Source organism: Protopterus annectens, chromosome 12.part0 (assembly GCF_019279795.1).
Source record: "Protopterus annectens isolate FY-2018-M chromosome 12.part0, PAN1.0, whole genome shotgun sequence".
Classification (NCBI taxonomy): domain Eukaryota; kingdom Metazoa; phylum Chordata; order Ceratodontiformes; family Protopteridae; genus Protopterus; species Protopterus annectens.
Window position 1 is genome coordinate 173,808,312 of NC_056746.1, and position 24,904 is coordinate 173,833,215.

At 39.8% G+C, this 24,904-nt stretch overlaps 1 protein-coding gene across 1 annotated transcript in view; it reads right to left on the reverse strand.

Annotated features, from left to right (window-relative positions):
* PKD1 (polycystin 1, transient receptor potential channel interacting) overlaps nucleotides 1–24,904 on the reverse strand; it is a 2,476,043-nt gene that overhangs the window by 1,442,438 nt on the left and 1,008,701 nt on the right. Inside the window, exons 17-18 of the mRNA XM_044088902.1 lie at nucleotides 21,801–21,947; nucleotides 21,088–21,231 (exon numbers count right to left, since the gene is read on the reverse strand). Of these exons, the coding sequence (XP_043944837.1) occupies nucleotides 21,088–21,231; nucleotides 21,801–21,947 (291 nt within the window). The remainder of the gene's footprint in view (nucleotides 1–21,087; nucleotides 21,232–21,800; nucleotides 21,948–24,904) is intronic.

Consider the following 24,904-nt stretch of genomic DNA (forward strand, 5'->3'; position numbering starts at 1 on the left):
AGAGACATCCAAAGGGATGGTGTCTGATAAATCAGTAGAAACCACGGTTGTAGGCAAAATTTCTGAGGCCGATTCAGGTAAGGTAGCAGGAGCCTCAGTAGTAGCCATGGATTCGCTGGAGATTGACCAGTTTTCTCGGTTTCGGCCTAGACCGAGACACTCATTTGCTTCACCGTGGTTTCGGCGAAACCGCGGACCACGAGTGTCGGTCTTTTTCCTTCGTTTTAATAATTTGGGTAGTCGGAGGATCCGGGGCATAATATACGCAAAGTCTGAGCGAAAAACTGTTCAGCAAACTCCGACCGGCCTTAGCGTTATCGGTTGAAGAAGCGCAGGCCGAACAGGCTGCTACGTCGTGGTCTGGGCCTAAGCAAGGCAAACAGTAAGAGTGGAAATCTTTATGAGGTATTTGTTTCCCACAAGTTAAACAGTTATTGACTTTTCTGACATCGGCTGAGGCAAGAAAGAGTCCCCAACGGGTACTTAGCTTTTAGAAGTCTTGATAGTATTCGGTAGTAGTAATCTCTGGATCTGACCGACCGGCACTTGCGAACAGCTTCTGCTTGAGCCGCGGCAAGAAAGACTGAGGAAAATGGCGTGGCTGATGCCTTTATACCCGACCAGCAGAGATGACGTCGGGTGAAGCGACATCAGCGAGCGGACCCAGACTTTGGAATCCGGCCGACCGAAGGGCTGCCTGACGACAGGACAACCCAGTTGTTATGACTGCAGATGCATCCATGAAGGACATCCTCCCTTATCAGTCTCAACAAAAAGCTGAGATCCCTTATCAAATCCTCTAAAGCCAGCTATGAAGGCAGAATTGTGGCCGACACCAAAAACAACCACAAAGCCTTCCATAGCTATATCAGAAACCTCAAAGGCAATACCCAGATTTGCTCTGAGTTATTGCAAAATGGCATCTCCTATACTGAGCCAAATGATATAGCCAACATAATGGCTGACAGATTCAGTGACAACTTTAACCCCCCCCCCCAAGGACCCTATCACAATACCAGATGAAAGCGTGGTACCCACCACTTCTGTGGCACAGGTAAAAGCTACATTGTCCAAAGCCAAGAATACAGCATCCATGGGACCTGATAATATCCCTAGCTGCATCCTACATGAGCTACAAAATGAACTGGCACCACATCTGTGTGCCCTGTTCAATCACAGCCTTACCTCAGGCTATGTCCCTAATGAATGGTGTACTGCTACAGTCATCTCACTCCATAAAGGAGAAGCAACTACAGACCCTGGGAACTATTGTCCCATTAGCCTGACAAGCCTGGTATGCAAAGCTATGGAGCGCATCATCATGGATCTGCTTAACAAAGATATAGGGAATCTCCAGACTCTTAAACCCACACAGTTTGGCTTTGTCGAGGTGAGATCCTGCCTGCTGAACCTGGTTGACTTCTTCGCGGCAGTCACCAAGGCTGTGGATAAGGGTAAGGCAGGACATACAGACAACCTCAACCTGGCCAAGGCCTTTGATACCATTCCTCACTCAGGTATAATTGATAAACACACCAAACTAGGCATCAATCCTTACACCACTATGTGGATTGCAAATTGGCTCACAGACAGGACCCACAGAGTGAAAGTTATGGATTCCAAGTAAGACTGTCGATCAGTCACGAGTGGAGTCCCTCAGTGCTTGGTCCTGGGCCCTCTCCTGTTTGGCATCTACTTCTCAGAAGTCCAGGCCAACATACAAGGACTCTAGCTTACCATGTTTGCTGATGACTGCAAGCTAAGAGTCATTATTAACTCCCCAAGTGATCCAGACATCTTACAAAAGGGCCTCTCTGAGACCAATGACTGGTGTTGGAACCATGACCTGAAGCTTAACGCCAAAAAATGTGTTATCATCCCCTTTGGAAAAAACTCAGTTCCCATGAATTAGCACGTTGATGGGAGCCCACTAAACACTGAAGGGGCCATAAAAGATCTGGGCACCCAGATCGACAGCCACCTCACTTTCGACCACCACATTGCCACTGTGGTCAGAATGTCCTTCTACGTGGCACATCTTATAACCAAAGGTTTTGCATCCAAGAAGAAAGAGGTCATCATCCCTCTCTACTCATCCCTCATTAGACCAATCATTGACTATAATGCCCTGTTTGGCATGTACCTGACCAGACACCTACAACAGCTGGAGAGGCCACAATAGTACCTCACAAGAAGAATCCTAGGCCTTAAACACATGTCCAACATGGACAGACTCAAGAAACTTCAGATGTTCTCAGTCTCTTATCGTCTACTTAGAGGTGCTCTCTACCTGACTTACAAAGCCATGTCTGACCCAGCCCTACTTGAAATGCTAAACCTAAAGAAATCCCAAACCCCCATGCCACACACTCCAGAGATCACAGCCTCATTAACACAATTAACAGAATATGCTGGAGGGACAGGTTCATCTCCCAAATACTACCCATACTCTGGAATAGGTTTCCCATTCATGTCAAGTGGAGCACCACACTGGCCCTCTTCAAGAAAAGTCTTGACAAGTGGATGGGTAACAGAAAGTTCACTACAGGGATCATTCCAGTTGCATATGGGCGCTGTGAACTAACATCAGGTGGCACTGTGTCTTGGTAATTGTTTTTAGGTTAGGCTTGTAAAGGCTCCAGGGCCATTAGCCTAGTACACACCTATGAACAACATAGTAATGGTTAGGAAATAGGCTTAATACTTTATATAGTGACATGATAAAGGTCTGTTGTCCATCATAGTGGCCATAAATGTTTAATAATAATACTGGTTTATCTAAAAACTTGCTTTTAATAATTAACACCATCTTCCATCAGAGTCAGAATTACAATGAATTACTGAATCTTTAAAATATTTTTTTAATTATAATACCAATGCCTGAGCTACTTGTTTTGTAAACTGATTCTATAACAGTATTAATCCATCTTTCCTTAGTAATTTTGGACCACTGACTAGATCTCATACAAGTGAAAAATAATTTCTTTTTTCGGTAGTTGAAGACCTTTTACATTCCAGGATTCTGTTACTCATATATAAAGTACTCAAAAATTCTAAACTGAAATATAATTAAGATTACTAAAAAAGTACAGTTGTGTACCTACCATAAATGTAGATGTTCGAGTGTATTCACTGTTGCAGTCATTACCCTTGGGTTATCCTGCTGGCAGGCTACCTGCAGTCGTCCTGAATTCCAAAGTCTTGGTCCGGCATTGGTTGCTGTCGCCTCTTCCCTGATGTCAGTGCGCCAGTGGTATAAAAGATGCAGCCAACGCCATTTTCTTCAGTTTTTCTTGCCCCAGATGTCAGGTGCCCCCAAAAGGGTAGACTAAAATAATGCCAATAAGTATGCATGCACTAAAGTAAACATTTCCTTCATCTACAAGCAAATACACCACATAGGTTGTATAGAATAGAGAAGTACAGATAAGTCCCAGCAAAGAAAAGGGGGATGGTGGGTGGGTAACCTGGACTGCAACAGTGAATACACTCGAACATCTACATTTATGGTAGGTACACAACTGTACTATGTTCATCGTGTTTCACTGTTGCAGTCATTACACTTGGGTTGAATCCCAAAGCTGAGGTTGGATGGCTGGGTCTAAATAGGGTTAGGCGAGGCTATAAGGCCCTGCTGAACTGCAGTGGCAAAGCCTGCTCTGGATTTAGAGTAGAGAGGTAAGTGGTAGTGCCTTGAAATGTGTGCACTGAACTCCAAGTTGCAGCCTCTAAAATGTCTTTGGTTGGTACTCCTCTGAGGAAGGCTGCTGACGTGGCTGCTGCTCTGGTTGAATGTGGCCTAATGCCCTTAGGCACTGATTTGCCATGTTGTGAATAGCAGAAATGAATGCAGTGGCCTATCCATTTTGAAATAGTCTGCTTTGAGATAGTCTTTCCTTGTGATCCTGCAGCATATGCCACTAAGAGTTGCTCAGTCTTTCTGAAAGCTTTAGTTCTGTCCAAGTAGAAGCATAGCCATCTGTGTATGTCCAAAGAATGCAGGAGTCTCACACCCTTATACTGTGGGTTTGGATAAAAAGTAGGCAAATGAATGGTTTGGTTAAGGGCCACGCTGGACACTACCTTAGGCATAAATGTCGGGTTTGTCCTCAGAGAAACCTTGTCTGGATAGAAAATGATAAAAGGTTCCACAGCCATGAGTGCCTGTAACTCTGAGACTCGTCTTGCAGAGGTTATTGCTAGGAGCAGAGCTGTTTTTCATGATAAGAACTTTATCTCAGCTGTATTGGCTGGCTCAAAAGGAGGCAGTGTGAGTTTTTCCAAGACATAATTGAGGTCCCATGCAGGTACTGGTGCTCTCCTTGGAAGTCTTATGTTTTTGGCCCCTCTGAGGTACTGCCTTAGCAATGGATGAGAAAAAATAGGTGGTTCCGTATTGTAATGAGCTGAAATGGCAGAGGCATTCATTTTAATTGATGAAAAGGATAGGCCTTTGTCCAGCATCTCAGTTAAGTTTTGTAAAATCTGAGGAATATTTGGTACAAATGTGTCAATTCCTTGTGCCTGGTTCCAAGCACAGAATCTCTTCCAGCAGATCCTTGAAGGCTGTCAGGGCATTTTGAACAGCTAGCATCTCTTTTTGATTGATATGAAGATGCATTTGGCTTGTAGACCATGTGCCCTGAATACATTTTCCTGCCATGTGTACCCCCCAGGCATAGTCTGATGCATCTGTTGTTAATGTCTGCCTGGCTGTGGGTAAAGTGAATGGCTGTCCCTTGTTGTGGTGACAGGCCTGTGCCCACCATCGAAACTCCTGTTGCAGGCAGGGAATGAGGGTAATTAATATTTCCAGGCTGTGGCAATGTTGAGTTCAAACACTTTTTAGATACCATTGTAGTTGCCTCATATGCAGTCTTGCATATGGAATTAGCAGAATGCAGGATGCCATGAAACCCAAAGCCTGCAGAATATTTCTTGCAGATAACTGGGTCTTTGTTGCCAACATTTTGAAGTAAGAAGTCAGTTGCCTTTGTTTGTCTGGCGTGAGATAAGCCATCTGGGCAGTTGTATTTAAGCTTGCACCCAGGCATATCATCTCTTGAGAGGGTACTAGTTATGATTTATTTTCGTTTACTGTGTACCCTAGGCAAATTAATAATCTTTTTACAAACTCCAGATGCTTTAGTAGAATGTCCTTGTTCTCTGCTTGAATAAGGCAATCGTCCAAGTAAGGATATATCTGAATTCCTCTTGGTCTGCAAAATGCAATTACTGGTGCCAGGCACTTTGTGAAGACCCTGGGCGCAGTAGATAAGCCAAAGGGCAGTGCAGAGAATTGGTAGTGCATTGAGCCAGCTATGCAAGATAGTCTGATTGGGACATGCAGGTATGCCTCTTTTAGGTCCAATGTTACTTAGTCTTTGCCTTTGAAGCTGAAGTCGGTTTTACATATAACTGTGTAGGCCTGAAAACACCCTTAGAAGCCGATGCCTGCTCAGCGGCTCCCAACCCATCTGAAGGGATATTTTCCGAGTGTCCAATACCTTGAGTTTCCTGTGGCCTACTCGGCTCCATGTGGGAGTCGGAAGCGGCCTGCGGCTCTGAGGTAGCGGGCGTCAGGGGCTGCAAAAGCGCCTCACTGAGAACCGGCGAACCTGCGACTGGCTTAGAAGAAGCCTCGTCGTCAGTTTTGGACCTCGGATGCCTGTCCTTTTCCTTTTCCTTGCGTTTCTTGTGAATTGCAGTAGTCGGATGGCTATCCGACGACATCGTGTAATTAAATCTTCGACCAAAGTAGTGAAATGCAAAATCGTGCTGACGCTTAATAGTGCCTTGGTTAAATCTAGCACAAATCCTACAATTAGCGACATCGTGATTAGGGCCTAGGCAAGTAATACAATAAGAATGGAAGTCCTTATGAGGTATTTGCTTCCCACAAGAAATACAATTATTAACATTTTTTGAACAGTCTGGAGCAAGAAAAAGTTTTAGCTTTAAATGAATACAAATCTCAGGAGTCGGGCCCGACCGGCACTTGAATTTTATACCCTGGCGACCAAGACTTTGGAATTCAGGCCGACTGCTGTTAGCCTGCCAGCAGGATAACCCAAGTGTAATGACTGCAACAGTGAAACACGATGAACATCATATAGTAGCAAAACAATCTTGAAGGAAAGGGAACAAAAATAAAAATACTCTTGTTTTTCGATGGTTCCTGGAATTATTGGTGGAGTTTTTGAAGCAAGAAGACAGCCTTTATAGATCCGTGGTGCTGTGTTTTATTTTTGGTACTGTTGCTATTTTCGATTGATTACTGGTTCTTCACAGCAGCCGGATTCGAGGAGTCTCTTTTGTTTGGACTATCATTCATACTGCCACCGTTCCTGGACTGGTGCCTTTGAAGTACATTGATCGAGTACATCGGAGGAAGGTATTCTAGCCTCTCTGTACCTACACTAATTATACACACTCTTTTGTTTGAACTATTATTTATTCATACTGCCACTGTTTCTGGACTGGTGCCTTTGAGCGGTTATCGTATTGTGTACATTGATTGAGTATATCGGAGGAAGGTATTCTAGCCGCTCTGTACCTACACGATTTATAAATACTTTCGTGACTTTGTGTTACTGTTTTTTACCAGAATCTTTAATGGCTAATAATAGTTCACTATTGAGTGAACTGGTTAGAGTTATTCAAAACTACTCGCAAACCATCCCCACACCTGTGGAGGCGGGGAATACCATTCCCTGTGCTCAGAGTAGCCCTAGAAACAGAGCTGATGATGCATTGACGTCGGACGTCAGAGAAGGCAGAAACAGCAGGGTGAGAAGAACATCTACACAAAACGAGCACATTTTGAGCTCTCCGGATAACTTTAACAGACTGGGACACAATGTTCTTCCACATTCCAGGGGGAACGACGTTTCTAAATATTATCGCATGGATTTTCACCACTGGTTAAAACAATCTTTCAGCAATTCCACCCCTGTGGTGGAATCAGAACGAAGAAACAACTCGACATATAAAGAAAAGTGTAAGACTTTTAAACTTTTATTAACCAGATATAGGAACCTTGTAGTGGAAAACTGGTACTTCAACAAGTGTCTCCACGACTATGTTGTTCCAAAAGGACTGAGGATCCAGAAATTTCCTAGTAACATTAATTATGAGGTTGAGAATGAATTGTTTAAGAATATTAGTAACATTTTTAATGAATGTGGATTGTCTGTTATAAAAGCACTTATGAAACATAATGAGAACAAAATGATATCTGAAAAGAGAACAAAATGATATCTGAAAAAAGTGAGATTGACAAATTGTATAAAGAAATTACTGAAGACTTACTTTTTTCTATAAAAGAACACAAGAATATATACTATAGAAATATACAAGATGTCGATACTGTTACAACGCGTAATTACAACAGGAAAATCATCTAAGCTTAGAAGGGATTTGAATGAATATCGTTCCGGTATAGCATACATAGGAGATAACCATAGGAGAACCCACTTTTTGAAGGGACCCTACCATAGAACATACACAAGTTATACCACGAACCTAGACAATTTTTCTAGAACTGAATAGGTAGAATATAGGGATACATGCAATAAATATGACAATGACAGAATATTTGATGATAATATCAATGATTATCAGGAGAATAACTACAATAGAGAAGAATACATCCCTTTAGAAGATGCAGGCCCGAGGAGATCAGAGAGGTTAAAGAAGCGAGCCCCCCAACAACAGTCATATGCACAGGTGGCGGGGGATTATCGATTCTACAACAGGGGAATGCACAAACAGAATTGAGAAGTAGTTTGATGGTGTTTGAGAATTCTTCTCCTGTGAATATACACATTGAAAACGAGACGGGCTCTGTAATACATTCCCTTAACAGTTTTAATATTTTTAATTATACTGACATGGAGATTAATGAGACTTTTTTTCACCTGTTTACTAAAGGATTTACCTTTGTACCGTATAGGACACCCAGTATTGAGAGTATTTTGTTAGATGTTAAGTTATTTAGTAGGAAGTTAAATTTTACGGTTATTTTTAAAGACACAGAATTATCTGTTGGACAAGGAATTTAAAAAAAACGGAGTATGTATAACCCACCATTACAGCATGATATTTTAAATTTCGAGAATGTTCTTATTAAACAAATTAGGAATAACTATTACTACAATACCAAGAAGAATGTAAGTAATTTAACAGGGGATGAAACCAAACTTGTATATGAGCTCAGTAGTAATGAAAAAGTTCGAGTTATGAAACCTGACAAGGGTAGGGGTATAGTTCTAATGGACCAATGGGACTACACCAGAAAAATGCTTGATATTTTAAACAACACCAATAGTTACACCCTTGTCTCTAAGAATGAAATTAATATTTCATACCAAAAGATTGATTATATTTTAGACGACAACTTGTTACAGGGGCTCATTGATATGGATTTACATAATTATCTGAAGGTAAGGAAGCCAGTAATTCCAGCTATTTTTGGTATTCCTAAAACCCACAAATGTGTACATGACCCTCCAATGAGGCCCATTGTGTCATCCCAAGGTTCCAAGACACAACCTTTAGCCATATATATAGACACCAAATTAAAGGGGTACCACTCTAAATATTACCATTTATTGGTAGATTCTTGGGACTTCCTGAAAAAGACTGGAAGTTTGACATGCAAGGAGAATGTTTACTTCATCACAATTGATGTCAAGGATCTATTTACTGTTATACCCCATTCTATAGGGTTGGAATGGTTTGAAAAGATATTAACTGAATTGGACTTTTTACAGCCAGATGAATTTAGAATAACCTTAGAAAATATGGAGTTGGTATTAAGAAATAATTACATATTCTTTCAAGGCGAATATTACCATCAGACCGAAGGTGTAGCTATGGGGGCAGCATGTGCCCCCATGTATGCTAACATTATCATGTTACACTGGGAAAGACAGTATATTTTTGCATCCGACTTTTATCAATATATTCATGGGTATTATCGGTTTTTGGACGACATATTTATTTTGTGGACAGGACCAGAAATTACCATTAGTGAGTTTATTGAACGAAGTAGCTAAAAGATATAAATCTACCATTTATAGGAAAAAGAACTTTTCCAGTGCTTATTTACACTATGAGAGTGACCATCCTATTCATTTGAAAAAGAACATTGTCAAAGGGCAAATGATTCGTGTGTCTAGGATGACAACAGAACATGAAGTTTTTTTTAAAGGAAATAGACATTTTAGAAAATATGTTCCAAGAAAGGGGATACTCAGTAGCTTTAACACAGACCATTAAAAAAATTGTAATAGAAAGAAGAGAAACTAACTACCCACCTTTACTTGGGTTTGATTACCATCTGAGGGAAACTGTGGGTATTACAAATGTTGGAAACAAACTAAATGATACTAAAACAATCCCATATTTGACTTTAACATACCTCCAAAATATTGGATGGCTTAGAAAGTGTATAAATGACACTTGGGATATGTTTAGATCTATGCCCACAAGAGTGACAGTATTTCAGAATACTCTGACTTACAGTTACAGAAGGAATTTCAATTTGAAAAATATCTTAGAAAAAGGGAAGGAACAGTATTTGAATAATAGTTATGGTTATGCTACTAATAACAAAAAAGGTACTTTTAGATGTGGGAGATGTCCCCAGTGTTCCTTTATAGCTGATGAAAAAATAGTGAAGTTACCCAGTGTTAGAACAACCCTGAAAGATACAAAATACAGTAGCTGTTACACAAAAGGAGTTGTATACCTGGCCTACTGCAAATCCTGTTGGTGTTATTACATTGGGAAGACCGAAAGACACCTAAGGAAACGAATTTATGAACACATCAGGGACATCAATCGCAAAAATGAAAATAATGCACTATATAGGCATTCATTAGTCTGTATGGAAGCGAATTTTAAATTCTGGGTATTAGAGATAGTGGAACCTTTAGAAAGAGGAGGTGACTGGGAAACTAGATTGACATATAGGGAAATGATGTGGCAATTAAAACTAGATGTATGTAGTGGAAAGGGTCTTAATGACAATATTTCTATATTACCAGCATTAAAATTGTTATCCCAGGACCCTAGGAAACCATACACACATACATAATCTTATTGTACGTACATCTACTAGCAGGCTGTTACTATACAGTTAGGGTTGTATATATTCCTTTTATATGTATACCAATGTATTTTACATGTATATATTTATATATATTTTTATATTTAGATTTTATATATTTATACATATTTTTTACATCCTACTAGTGTCCTCTCCTGCTCAGCTGGTGAATCTGGGAATATTGAGGCAATGTTACAATTGCCTCATGTACACAGACAACCCTCTCCTTCTCCCACAAAACACAAATACATGTGAGAGATGCAACTATATAGCCAAACTGGAGGCTGAGCTCTCTCAACATAGGACTGGCAAGACCAGACAGGAGGAGAAGGTAACCACACACACCACAAACCCAGTCTCACATAGCACCATCACAACTTCAAATCATACACATAAACACACAAAGACATACTCGGAGGCTCTGATCAAAAATCTACCAAAACAGCAGAGGCCACCAAAGCAGACACCCAAACAACTGCCTCCACAGGGCACAGCACATGCAACACATAGACCACAGAGTCAGTGTGCCAAACAGTCATAGCCCTTACGGCCAAACACAATGCCAGACACACTCGTCATAGGTGACTCCATAGTCAGACACACTGAGGTCCTGCTCACCAGATTGAGTAAGGAGAAGGTCACAGTAAGCTGCCTATCGGGCGCTAGAATCCGCCACATAATGCAAGCACTCAGGTCACTCAACTGCAGGTACAAGTATGACTCAGTCATTGTCCATGCTGGTGTGAACGACCTGAGACGTACCTCCCTGGACTACATGAAAAGAGACATAGAGGAGCTCTCTGATTATGTAGCCCAGGCAGGTATGACCCTGACCTTGAGCAGTATCCTACCTTCACCAAGAATGATGCCACAATACAAAGACAAGATGATCAGCTTTAATAATTGGCTTAAACTATGGTGTCATTCAAAGGGGATCCAATGTCTGTCTGCCTGGGATGACATGCTGGACAAGCCACGCTGCTTCGCAAGGGATGGCTTGCACCTGTCACCCCTGGGATTCCGGATTTTGGCTAAGGCTCTTGCCACCCCCATAGTGCCTTTTTTAAGCAAGGCTCAAATTCTAAACCTACCACCCTAGAACACAAAAAAGGGAAAAAACTAAGGGTAATACTGCTCAATGCCAGAAGTCTCAACCTCAAGATGCACGCACTCAAAGCCCTTCTCAGTATGGAGAACATCGATGTCTGTGCTGTGACTGAAACCTGGTTCAAGGCTCCTGAGAGCACCCCGGCACTATCAGGTTTTACCTCATATCATGCATTCCAGCCCCAGAATCTGGACAACACCATGAAAGGAGGGGGGGGGTGTCCATATTCATCAAGGACACTCTCACCTCAAGGTTGGTGGCAACGCACGATGCATCAGAGACCATCCAGGTGTAAGTAACCATAGGCAAGACTGCTCTGCAGTTTGTAGCATGTTACAGGCCACCCTCTCAAACTCAGGAACCTCACACAGCTTTCCTGAAAACACTGGAGGGGATAAATGTATCTCCAAACACCATCATACTGGGTGATTTCAACTATCCAAATATAGAGTGGGATCACTACTCAAGCCCCAACACTCTAGCCCAAAGGTTCCTAGAGTTCATAAACTCAAATGCCATGGAACAACTAGTCACCATCCCCACAAGAGGAGAAAGCATACTAGATCTCATCATCACGAACATGGGGTCACAATGTTCAACACCAGAAGTATACCCATCATTGGTGAGATCAGATCATAAACTAATCTCACTGGAAGTCCACATCCCGCTCCACCCCAGATAAAAAAGACCACAGTGAAAAACTTCTCAAAAGCCGACTTCACACTTCTAAAGACTGGTGTGGTCTCTTTCAAGGCCCCCGAGCCAGCGGAAACCATTACTCAAACCGCTGAATCACTTACAAATGCCTTCTACCAGCACCTCCAGGACTGCATGGATCAGACAATCCCAAACAAAACAAAGACTCTTTGTACCAAAGGCAAGCGTCCAGTCTGGTGGACCCCAGCCATAAACAAGCTCTACAACAAAAGGAAGAAGCTACTACAAGATAGAGCAAAATCCATAAAAGGGAAGACACCCTTGATCATTATAAGTAAAAAAAACTAAGATATCTTATAAAATCTTCCAAGGCAAATTTTGAGAGAAAAATCACTAGGGACTCAAAAGACAATCATAAGGCCTTTTTTAGCTATGTTAGAAACCTGGGAGGAAACTCCCAGATATGCTCAGAATTAGTTCAAAGTGATGTAAAAATCACTGAACCTACAGACATTGCCAACATACTGGCTGACAGGTTCAGTGCAAATTTCTCCCCCCCCCCCCCCCAAAAGGAGTGATATCTATACCAGAGGATTGTAGCCCGCCAAACATCTCAAATGCTCAGGTGAGAACTGCTCTCTCCAAGGCGAAAAACACAGCATCCATGGGACCAGATGGTGTCCCCGGTTGTGTGCTCCACGAACTCAATGAGGAATTAAACCCACAGTTAGGGCAGCTGTTTAATCTTAGCCTCACCTCAGGATACGTACCCAAGGAGTGGCATACGGCAACGGTGGTCCCACTTCACAAAGGAGGTGCCTCCACCGACACCGGAAACTACCGTCCCATCAGCTTGACAAGCCTGGTCTGCAAAGCTATGGAGAGGATCATAATGGAACTCATAAATAAAGACATAGGGGACTTGCAGACTTTGGATCCAACCCAGTTTGGCTTTGTCAAGGGCAGATCATGCCTTTTAAACTTGGTTGACTTTTTCAGAACGCTCACCAAGGCCATTGACGAGGGCAAAGCAGTCCACACAGCCTACCTTGACCTGGCAAAGGCTTTACACACAATACCCCACTCGGGTATCATTGAAAAACTCACCAGCTTAAATGTAAACCCATACATCACAAGATGGGTTGCAAACTGGCTAAGTGACAGAACCCACAGGGTCAGAGTTGCTGGCGCCATGTCAGACTCCAAGCCTGTCACAAGTGGTGTCCCACAGGGCTCAGTCCTGGGCCCACTCTTGTTCGGCATCTACTTTTCAGAAGTACAAGCAAACACAGGAGGATTATGGCTGACAAAGTTTGCAGATGACTGCAAACTGGGCACCATAGTTGAAAACCCATCTGACACAGACATCCTTCAGAAGGGTCTCATAGAAACCGATAACTGGTGCCAGAGCCATGGCCTAAAGTTAAACGCCAAAAAATGCATAGTCATACCCTTCGGGAAAAACAAGGTTACCACTAGTTACCATATAGGTGGCAATCCACTAAGCACAGAAGAGGTTATCAGGGATCTGGGGACCCAGGTTGACAGTAACCTTTCGTTTGACACTCACGTTGCCAAAGTAGTTAGGAAGACCTTCTACATTGCCCACCTGATCATGAAAGGATTCACAACTAGATCAAGGGAGGTCATCGTTCCCCTGTACTCATCACTCATCAGACCAATGATTGAGTACAATGCCCCATTCGGAATGTATCTGACCCGACACCTGCAGCAATTGGAAAGGCCCCAAAAGTTCCTCACCAAAAGGATAAAGGGTCTCAAAAATATGTCTTATGCTGCCCGACTGAAAGAACTCCAGCTCTATTCAGTCGCTTACCATCTGCTCAGAGGTGACCTGTGCCTGACATACAAGGCTATGTCCAACCCGGAATTAATGAACATGCTTCACCTCAAAAAATCTAAATCCATCAGAACTACAAGGGCAAGAGACTTAAACCTTAACATGGCTATTAATAGGATGTGCTGGAGGGACAGATTCATCACCCAGAGACTCCCTATGCTGTGGAACAAAATCCCGGTACATGTGAGGCAGAGCACCTCGCTGGCTTTGTTCAAGAGAAATCTTGACCAATTGATGGAAGATCGCAGGTATACCCCAGGGATAACCTCAGTGTCACTGCTTGACAGAGGCACAGCAAAATAATGGGCATAGTATCCTTCAAACTAAAGGGGTGGCGAAAGCCACAAAACTCTGGGCTAGGCTTATAAATGCCCTAGGGCAGTTAGCCTAGTATGAACCTATGAACCTATTATATACATTTTTCATCAGAATATATGTTCATATATATATATATATATATATATACATATATATATATATATATATATATATATATATATATATATTTTTTTTTTTTTTTTAGATTAGTTCTAGTTCATGTATTGTATTATATATATTCATATTTTTATATATGTTTATATTTATGTATTGTACATTTTATTCTAGGAATATACCTATGTATGAAGAGATTTATACCAACATTCAATACGGGTTGTTATAGCACTTTAAAGGAATGGTGGATAGTTAATTAATTAACTATCAATCAATTATGCAAAGCACATTAATCATTGTTATTGGCTATGATATAAAAGAATGCCATTGACTGCTTTTTTTGATTCTGAAGAGGTCTCCGGTACGGAGACAAAAGCGCTCAATCCTGTTTTATTTTTGTTATGGAATAAAGTTCTTATTTTGCTACTCTTGTTTTTCGATGGTTCCTGGAATTATTGGTGGAGTTTTTGAAGCAAGAAGACAGCCTTTATAGATCCGTGGTGCTGTGTTTTATTGTTGGTACTGTTGCTATTTTCGATTGGAAAGGGAACAATTTGTCAGTATAGGCAAATGGCATTTAACTACTCCTGTCACAAACCAGTGCCTAACCCAAATTAGCAAATACCAGGAAGAGAATTTGACTAGATTACGCAAGGAATTTTAAATACATAACAGCTTAGAAAAAAAATGTTCTATAGTTCTTATCACAATATGTGGAAGCAATAGAAGAATTAATAAAATAATTCTCCATTTGGGAGTAAGAACAAACTGTCCTAAAACACAAACTGCCCCATCACACAGCTACCATAATAGAGTTTTAATCTAAGGCTTGAAATTGTAAGATATAATAGGAATTGCCCTTATTAATTAGCCTTTTAACATTACTAATTACACAAAGTATTAATAAATTGGCATCTTTGTAACAGCTGAAAAAATTCAATATCAATAGAAAAGTTCACATGGAATTGTAATTACTATAAGTAATGTATACATTTTGCCAATCTTATAATGTGCCTCATAATGAGAATTTGATAATTTTTATTTATTTATTTTACATTTGATTACCGGGAGAGTTATGAACAACAGTAGTCACAATAAGTGAAGACATTCATAACAAGAATTACTGATGATCAAAGATTGTTACAATAATGACAGAATTGATAAGCATACATAGAAGCAAAGTATATATAGTTTTACTATTTATAAAAACATCATGAACAGGAGGCTTTACAAGAATAAAAGTGTTGTTGATGGTAACTATAATAGAGTTTTCAAGAAGGGAAAGGAACCTAGATTCTGGACATGTAAGAAGGATAGTCAATCTTACATATCATAGATCTTAGAACTTTGGCACTTACACTGTATTACTTATGTCAGGGAATGTACAGATATAGTAGAAGCAAGCACGGACAAAGTTGCTGCGTTGCTGACTGAAGCTAGCCAGGTGTACCTCAACAGCAGAGCCATGTTTTGGTGAGGTGAACTTGTAAAGATTTTTTGAATTGTGTAATTGAGGTTGTGTTTGTTAAGTTAGGGGGTAAAGAATTCCACTTTTTACTTATGATGTTTGAGTAAAGGGAGCCACCTGCTGTATTATTGGCTTTAGTTGTGTCCAGGTTGAGTTTTATTATTGGAGCATAGCACTCTATTACTGTTGTAGGGATGTATTCGGTTTTTTAGAGCAGTTTTTTTTTTCTGGATGGTATAGCATTTTATGGGCTAGACTAAGTTGGTTATACAAGAGGAGCTGTGGTAGTTCTAACCACTTGAGTTGTTTTAGAGCTATGCAGTGGCGGGACATATAAGGAGTATCTGTGGCAAATCTAGCAGTTTTATTACAGCATGAGTGTAGTTTTGCAATGTCAGTTTTCCTTAGATTAGTAAGTATTAGAGAAACGCAGGTAAGTACTGAGAGAAGATGTGTGCATGCAATTGTTTCTTTAGTAGAAGTTGTAAGAAATTGCTTGTTTCTGTATAGGACACCCAATTTTTTGTGGACTTTCTTTATGGTTTGGGAGATGTGAAATATCAAACTTCAAATTACAATCAATTTCAACCCCAAGTAATTTAGTATGGGTGATGGGAGAGATTATGATGCCATTTTTAGATATGATGTTAAACGGGGGGATGATGGAGTCTATCTAGTAGGGTGGAAGAGCAGCAGTTTAGTTTTATTAGAGTTTAGAATAAGCTGTGAATTATAGAGCCAAAATTTGACAAAGAGAAATGAAGCTTGTGTTAGTGACTGAAGCTCTTGAAGACAAGAAGCAGCACATAATAAAGGAGAATCATCTGTGTATTGTATGACAGCGGCATGTAGTGTAGACGTGTGGAGGTCGTTTGTGAAAATAGAGAATAGTAGGGGCCCAAGGATGGAACCTTGGGGTACACCTACTATAACTGGGAGTAGAGGGGAGAGGTCTTTCTGCCATTGCACTGCTTGCTGCCTACCTGACAGCTGAAGAACCAGGCAATGGTATTGTCACTGAGATTTAGACTGGAGAGAACCTTAATAAGTTTATCGTGTGCAATGGTATCAAAAGCCTTGGAGCGGTCCAGAAAGAGGACAGATATAAATTTTGCTTTGTTTCTATGGCTATTAACTATGTCAATAAAAGACGTTAGGGAAGTGGTGGTGCCATGAAAAGGCCGAAATCCATGTTGTATATTGGACAAAAGTTTGTGAGTATTTAAGTATATCATGACTTGAGTGTGTAAACACCTCTCTAAGATTTTGGATAGAGGAGAGAGAATAGCGATGGGGCAGAAGTTTGTCAGTTCTTTAGAATTACCTCCTTTGTGAAGTGGGATTATATGGGATATTTTCCAGATATCAGGGACTAGGTTTTCAGATACAGATCTATTTACAAGTATGGCTACAGGGTAGGCAATAGCATCTGCAGCAATCCTAAGAAAGTCGGAAGGTAGAGTGTCAGCAGCTAATGTTATTTGTTTTAGTTTTTTTTAGAAGTTTTTTAATTGTATCCATAGGGATGGGTTATAAGGTGACACTCTTACATGTATTTTTAAGTTTAGGTGGCTCACTTGAGATTAGGGGATGGTTGAGGACTAACTAGGAGCAGAATGGATTCAGTGAAATATTTCTTTAATTGGGTGGCTATATTTTCTGAGGGATTTATGGTTGGGGAAGGTGTACTAGCTTTTCCAGGTAGGAGAATGTTGTTAATGGCTGGCCAGAACTTTTGAGGATTGTTTAGATGCTTTTTTTGTATATTATGATAGTAATTGATTTTGTCTAGTTTAACTGATTTCTTTGCTTTGTTTTTCAGCGCTAGGTATGACTGTTTAGAGGCTTAAGATCTAGTTTTGTGCCAAAGATCCCAGATTTTATCTCTAGCTTTCAGTAATGACCTAGTTTCTTTGCTAAGCCGGGGAGGGGGCAAATTGTGATTTCATTCTGATATTTCTGGGACAGGCATGTGAGTTCAGTATATCTAGAAAGGCAGAGTTAAAGTGACTAACTGCTTCATTCAGGTTGAGGGTCTTAAGGGCTTCCCAATTACAGCCTTTTAGACAAGAAATAAAATAAGAGGGGTTAAAGTTTTGTTTGTTTCTTAATAGTTGGTAGGTTGTAGGTTTATCCTGGTATGTTTGCTGTTTTAGCATAAAGGTTGGTAGGTGGTCACTAAGGCTATCGGGCAGGCAGCCAGAAAGATCCAGGCTAGGACTGACTGTCTTTTGGATGATTTATCAGTTCTAGTGGGTGATTGGATTAACTGGTTATATCCATGGAGGTTGATGTATGTAATTGGTGGGATTGCTAGAGTTAACAAGTTTGCCAGTCTATATTAAAGTCTCTTGTAATAATGGCTTCCTGTGAGAATTTATTGGAGGCACAGTGTAGTAAGTTCTCTAATATGGGTATGTGACTTCCAGGTGGGATGTAGCATCCAATTATGTTTATGCATTTTTTGGGGTTGATTATTAGTTTGGTGAGGATGATTTCAGCTTTATCAAGTGTAGGGGTTGGTAGTTCCAAGGTTTCACATTAAGCTGATTTTTAAACATAATGGCAACGTCGCCTCCCTTTTTTTTTCTGTCAGTACGCAAGATATTATAACTTGGCAGCAAGATTTCATTATTTGTAATGTCAGGTTTTAGCCATGTTTCCATAAGAATGACAAAGTTTGGTGAGTATAGTGTGAGGTTGGCATGTAGGTCATGAGTTTTTTTTAAGTAATGCTTCTTATATTTAGTAATAATAGGTCTGTAGTTTTTCTAGGGAGGTGTAGAGTGGTGTGAAGGTGAGCAAAGTGTTGAATGATGGTGTTAGGAGTGAGAGTATGTGGGCCGGGGTTAGGATGTATGTCACCGCTGAGAGCTACTTTTGATGCCACATAGCTTGTATGTATTACATCGCATCCTGATGTTTGAACAAGAACAACCATTTGGTTATCATCAAGCCTTAGAAACAATTTTTATAAAGTCATAATGGCTTCAAACTTAGCATCTCATGAACCATGGATAACACTGCTCTCTCAATGAGAGAGAGCATTACATAACCAAACTCATGCTTCTCAACTTCTAAATAGGTCATAAATCAAAAAGTCCATGTATAGAATCAGAATTTTCCATGAGTATAACAGCTTTTTAGACAAAATACATAGTAAAGCCCTTGTTGTTAGTCATAGATGTATGACAGTTTCATGTCTGAATGGTCAGTAATGGCTAAACAAGATTTAATCAAATCTCCAGACCATGTACTAAGTTAACAAATGAATATTAACTTCTGTACAAATGGAAGTGGATATTATAACACCATTCAATCACAAGAAGAATGATAGAGTTTTTGTTAAATTCATTTTTAACGTCCGACTGGGACAGAGTCCATTTTCAGTAGAGGCCTAGAGAGAAATGCTCCAGATGCATGTCTTTGGAATGTGGGAGGAAACTGGAGCACCCAGAGGAAATCCATGCAAATGCAGGGAGGAAATCCAGACTGTGCACAGAAGGCACCCCAGCTGAGAATCGAACCAGAGAACCTCTTGGTGTGAGGCAATAACGCTAACCATTGCATCACTGTACCACCCAAAATGTATTAAAAGTCCCTTGATGTTAGTTGTAGATTCATGATAAGTCCACCTCTGTATGATTAACAAGGAAGGAATGAGTCCACTTTAAACTTCCAGTCTATGGACTAATCATTTTTGGTTCAAATGTTTGCCAAAGTCCACTCAAATGGAAGAGGAAACAATCACTCTGTTCATGCACAAGAAATACAGGCCATGTGCGGTTCCACGAACATCAACCTCAAACCCAATCGTATTCCAGGAAGCATTCGAAGAAAAACAACCAAGATTCATCTAAAGCTTTACTTAAATGATTAAAAACCACTCTGTCATAGGTTGAAAAGCACCAAACACAACAAGATCATGACTTTTAGTTCACCAAGTGAACATTCGAACCAACTACGCCAATCCAAAAGCATTAGTTATAGAATAATTGAGGGTGTCAATAAAGGTCTGTTATGCTATTCTAAATGAACAAACATGACTAGTACCTTTAGTCTGGAAAAGTCAGAATCTGTACATACATCAATTTAAGTTTTGTTTTTTTATAATTAGGTATAAGCAAGACGACTCCAGTTATTAGTAGATTTGTTTAAATCCTTTGGCTTGCCAAGTATACAAATTTTATTTAATATCAGACACACCATCGTATTTGAATTCACATCTGAATGGCCTACAAGGAAAAGTCCATGCCAAAGCCAGCAAGTTACCGATTATACTACACATGATCAAAGATACTCCAGAGTCTACAACGATGAAGAAAAATAGGCAACCATCTTCAAGCGAAAAAAAAAAAATTCTATGCACTGTCCATGATTAAACCATCACAGAAACCAGAGTGCATCCACTCCAACTCAACTTTCCATATACCAACCACAATTTTATTTTTCCTTATTTCCAAATGTGTAAGTATATTGTTTCATCTACTCCTTGCTTCTAGGTCCAGTAATTTGTTTTGGATATCCTGAATGGCTCTGGTATTAGACTGGCAGATTTTTTGAAGATTTTCAATTTTAACTTCTTTTTCCCTTCCATTGTTTCCAATCTGCTGACTATCTGACTTTTTGTAAGACTTAGTGCTTTTACTTGTTCCATAAGTTGTTGGATGGCCAATTGTAGAGGTTGAAGCAATTCTTTCAAATCCTCAACAGTAAAAAGTTGGTCTGGTCTAGATTTAATGAATGATCATCTTTCCTCTTGCTGTTTAGAAGTTCTAGCATGTTTGGATGTAGTTTCCTTTTCAGGCATGGAAATTGTTGATAATTTAGCTTTGGAAGTCTGCAACTCTACTTGTTCTTGTTCCATCGACATTTTCTGACATAAATGAAAAGGTCACAAAATATTTAATAGCTTAGTTCAGAATAAATTCTCCTTTATGACTGTTTAAGACAAACAGTTTTGATCGTTGGAGTTATAACAACCAGTATTTTGCAGCAATTTATATTTTATCACTTCTGTAGGCCTAAGGATAAAGTACAGATATTCGCAGACCAAGCCACTGCTCTCGAGGATAAATAACATGAGTATAACCAATATTTCAGATGATCTTCAAAGTTACTTTAAATGCAGGAAACATGACTTTAAGGTAGAGCAAAGATCTAGAGTTTGGATTTTATAGTCAAATACCTTCTGATGCAGACATTAATATAATAGCTTAAGGTAGGACAATGGAGCTGTGTGAATACAGTGTTTACAGGTCAATCACTATCTTGAATCCACTGTATTCACATATTTAAAAAAGTAGGGCAAATAAATAAATGCAATCACAACTGCACAAGGATCACACAAAGGTTAAATGTCCTGAAAATTTTTAGTAGATTTTGATGATAGTTTTAGCAGGACGCTTCTCACACTGTATGATAAACTTTTTTAGCTGCTTACTCACCCATTTGTAAGAACTGCTCTTGCAGTTTCTGCAGCTTCCTGCAAGGTACACATAGGAGCTCTTACTCACTTCATACACTGATTGTGCTTTGCAAGAAATACACTTTAACGATACGATAGGAACAGTTCCATTTTTTATTAAGACCTGGGGAAAACAACAAAGGGTTAATTTTTTTGAACCAATATTGTACTTGTTTCAGATAAATCAAACTACTCACATATAGGTACAGATGATATTGCATAAAATGCTTAAAGTATTATGGCACTTTATATTTGTGCCACGCATCTGCAGTCAACAACAATAATTTGTGAAATCTCTTAAGAGAACTGTGCCTTTTTATACAATATACTAGTAATTATGTTGTAAATATCTTTTATAGTTATGTGTCTGTTCTTATGAAAAAAAATTCTTTCTTCACAGAGAATATACAACTGTACTGTTAAATCAATCACTAACAACTATTAATAAATAATACTGCCATGTGGACTTCAAGTTAGCTATGTCCTATAAGATTGCATGAGTGACATATTACATATTTCTAAAGCCACAAAGGAGCAGCTAATGTGTAATTTATTGCTAACGGCAGTACCAAAATCTGATATGTTCGACTAGCATGTAATGAAAGTGCTTACTTGTTTACTGGGTGGATATTTAAAATGTTCTTACTGTTGCTGTTTATCTTGTAGTTGGTCATTAAGTTATATACTGCTTACCGTTTGATTTGTAGATTCTGGGCTTCTTCCAGCCTTGTAGATTGTAAGATGAAATGTATATTCTACACCTGCTTCTAAAGTATTTCTTGAAATTGTAAGAGCTCCACCCACAGAATTATATTCTTCCAAACATCCACGGGAGGGACTCTTAAAAAAATAAATAAATTAAAAAAAAGAAAAATGAACATACATACAGTATAAATGATTACATGCAGAGAGAAAAACACACACACACACACACACACACACACACACACACACACACACACACACACACACACAAACACACACACACAGGCACACACACAGGCACACACACAAGCGCACACACAGAAAGAGCAAGAGAGAAATATGACAAAGAAACAAAACTAGCCCTGCAAATAAAATGCTTGAAAAACTTAAACAGAAAGTTTTCAAACTTAGTTAGGTAAGAAATCCAGGGAGGTACCTGATACCTGGTACCTAATCAGGTCAACAGAAGATGCACAATGTTGAGCCACACATGACCTGAAAGAAGAAGGAAAGAAAAAGTAGACTGCAAGGATGTACTGTCTAGGAGCAACACATTTTAATCCATTACTATTTTTTTTCCACTTTCCTCACATTGAAGAGCAGATGCGTATACAGTTGGCTCTGTTTTGGGGATAGGAGTTAGAAGACATGCTGTTTATACACAGCTGACAGCAACAGGTTGAACTATGTTATTATGTTTATATTTGTTTTTTGTGTTTTCTCACAGACTAACTTCAGTGGAGTTCACTGAAGGTGACTTATCTTTTTTGGAAGAATAGGGAAGTAGGCAATTTTCCTGGGCATGATTTTTGTATCCTTGCATTTGTCTTCTCAGTTTATTGTGAACTGCTATTTTGCCTGCTTTGAACATAAAACCATGGATAGAACTTATTTTTTCCCTTAAAAAAGCAATTTTCTTTTCTTACTTATGATTTTGTTGATGTCATCATTGGATCTAAAGGCTGTATAAAAAGCTGTAAAAGGATCTCAGAAAATCTATAACCCCATTACTTCTGAGGGTCTTGTGGCTGTAGACCCCTAAATTAATTAAATTATGTCTTCTACAGTTATTACGGTACAGTCTGAGTCAGTTAGGTGTGTTGAAGGATGTAGGAAAAGGCAAAAAAGAGAATAGTGAGACTGAATTTCTTTCCTTAATCACTATGTTTTGCTTAGGCCATCAGGGGATGAAAATGTTCTTTAAAAACCTGTAAAATGCTATCAAAGCATCTAGACCCCCAGACCTCCAGCTTAATTTGGTTACTTCCTCCAAGTTATGATAACAGAGTCATACCTAGTTAGGGTGTATTGAAAGAATGGTGGAAAAAGCTTAGAAGAAAAATTCCCTGAACCTCCTTGTGTTCTGATTGTGCTTCTCAAACATTCTGGAAATACAGAGTACATTTTAGTGCATTTATTAAAACTGTATTTACCTTAATATTGCTACAACTCAAGTGTTCTAGGCTGCACTGCATTTGAATTGAGTGTTTTAGCTGCTTTTCTGTAATATATAGACTTCTCTGTATACGTAGACTAGCTACTTATTCTACTGTATTACTGCCTCTTAAATTCTACTGTTATTACTGCCTCAAATCGTTTTTCAGTTGTGCACTTGCCTTGCTTCATTTAAAAAGTTTGAAATTGCTAATTTTGTACAGTTTTAATTGCATTTACTGTTTAGGACTACACACTCAAGTGTGTTAGCCTTTTCTGTGTTTATTTACTGTGTTATTGCTGTTTTAACCAAAAAAAAAAAAAAGACAACCCCCCCCCCCCCAAAACAAAATAAAAAAATACTATCTTGTTTGCTCGTTTCCCACCTTTCCTAGCCAGTATAGTCCAGATTCCAGGCTTTGCTTGTCTCAGGATTTTATTTTTTGTGTTCACAGCTATCCAGACCTTGCTGTGGTAGAGGGAAGTCCTACTGCTTACCAGTGGGAGTGGTGAGCATTGTACTGCCTATCTAATACTAGAGGAGTGGTTTCCAGCTCTGAAATTGTAATTTTATTAGCCTTTTATGCTGATTTCTATCCCTTTTAACTTTCTGGCTTAAAAACGCATGTGTTTGCACATTTTTCTCATCGTGCAGCACTGCAGGGCTACGGTTAAACTATTCCAGGTGCCAGAAAGTCTGCTCTTCAAATTTTCCCTGAGAACTAGCTGGTTTCTCAGTAGTAGCACTAAAATCTGAACCCCTGTGACTAGCACTTGCTCTAGAACCTGCTGGAAAGCACTAGGAAGCCTGAAACTGATAGAAGCACTCAACTATCCTTGTCAATAAGGAGAAATTAATTGTAGGCACTAAACAGCCTATAATTGCAAAGTACTTTGCAAAGGTAAGGGAGAACAGCTCTTGTACTTTACAAAAAAGCACCTAAACAGGCATGTCCAAGGGTCAGCTTCTGGTGATTTCTCCTGTCCACCTGGTGAATCTGGGCATACTGGGGCAATGCGGCAACTGCCTCATGTACACAGACAACCCTCTCCTCCTACCACCCAACACTACAACCTGCGAGAGATTCACTTACATAGCCAAACTTGAAGCAAAGCTCTCTCCAGCCAAGGCTGTGCTAGACAGTCAAGAGGAGAAGGTTAACACCTGCACTCCACCTCAACCAACAGATAGCCCTTCAAAACCCACACCATCAACATCCACACATAGCAACACTAAACTCACATATGCGGAGGCCCTTAACATTAACCTGCCAAAGCAACAAGGACTTCCGAAGCTGAAATGCAAATACCAGTCACAACCAAAGTGGCACATAGCTTACAACACCAGTGTGCCACCCAACAGCTCCTAAGGCAAGACAATGTACCCAACACTTTAGTCATACGTGGCTCTATAGTCAGACACAATGATGTCCCACTCACCAGGCTGAACACGGAGAAAATTACGGTCAGCTGCCAGGATCTGCCACATAACGCATGCACTCAAGTCACTCCACAACAAGTACAAATATGACTCTGTCATTGTCCATGCTGGAATGAATGACTTGAGACATACCTCCCTGGACTACATGAAAAGAGACATGGAAGAGCTCTTGGATCATGTGGCCCAGGTAGGTATGACCCTAGCCCTAAGTAGCATC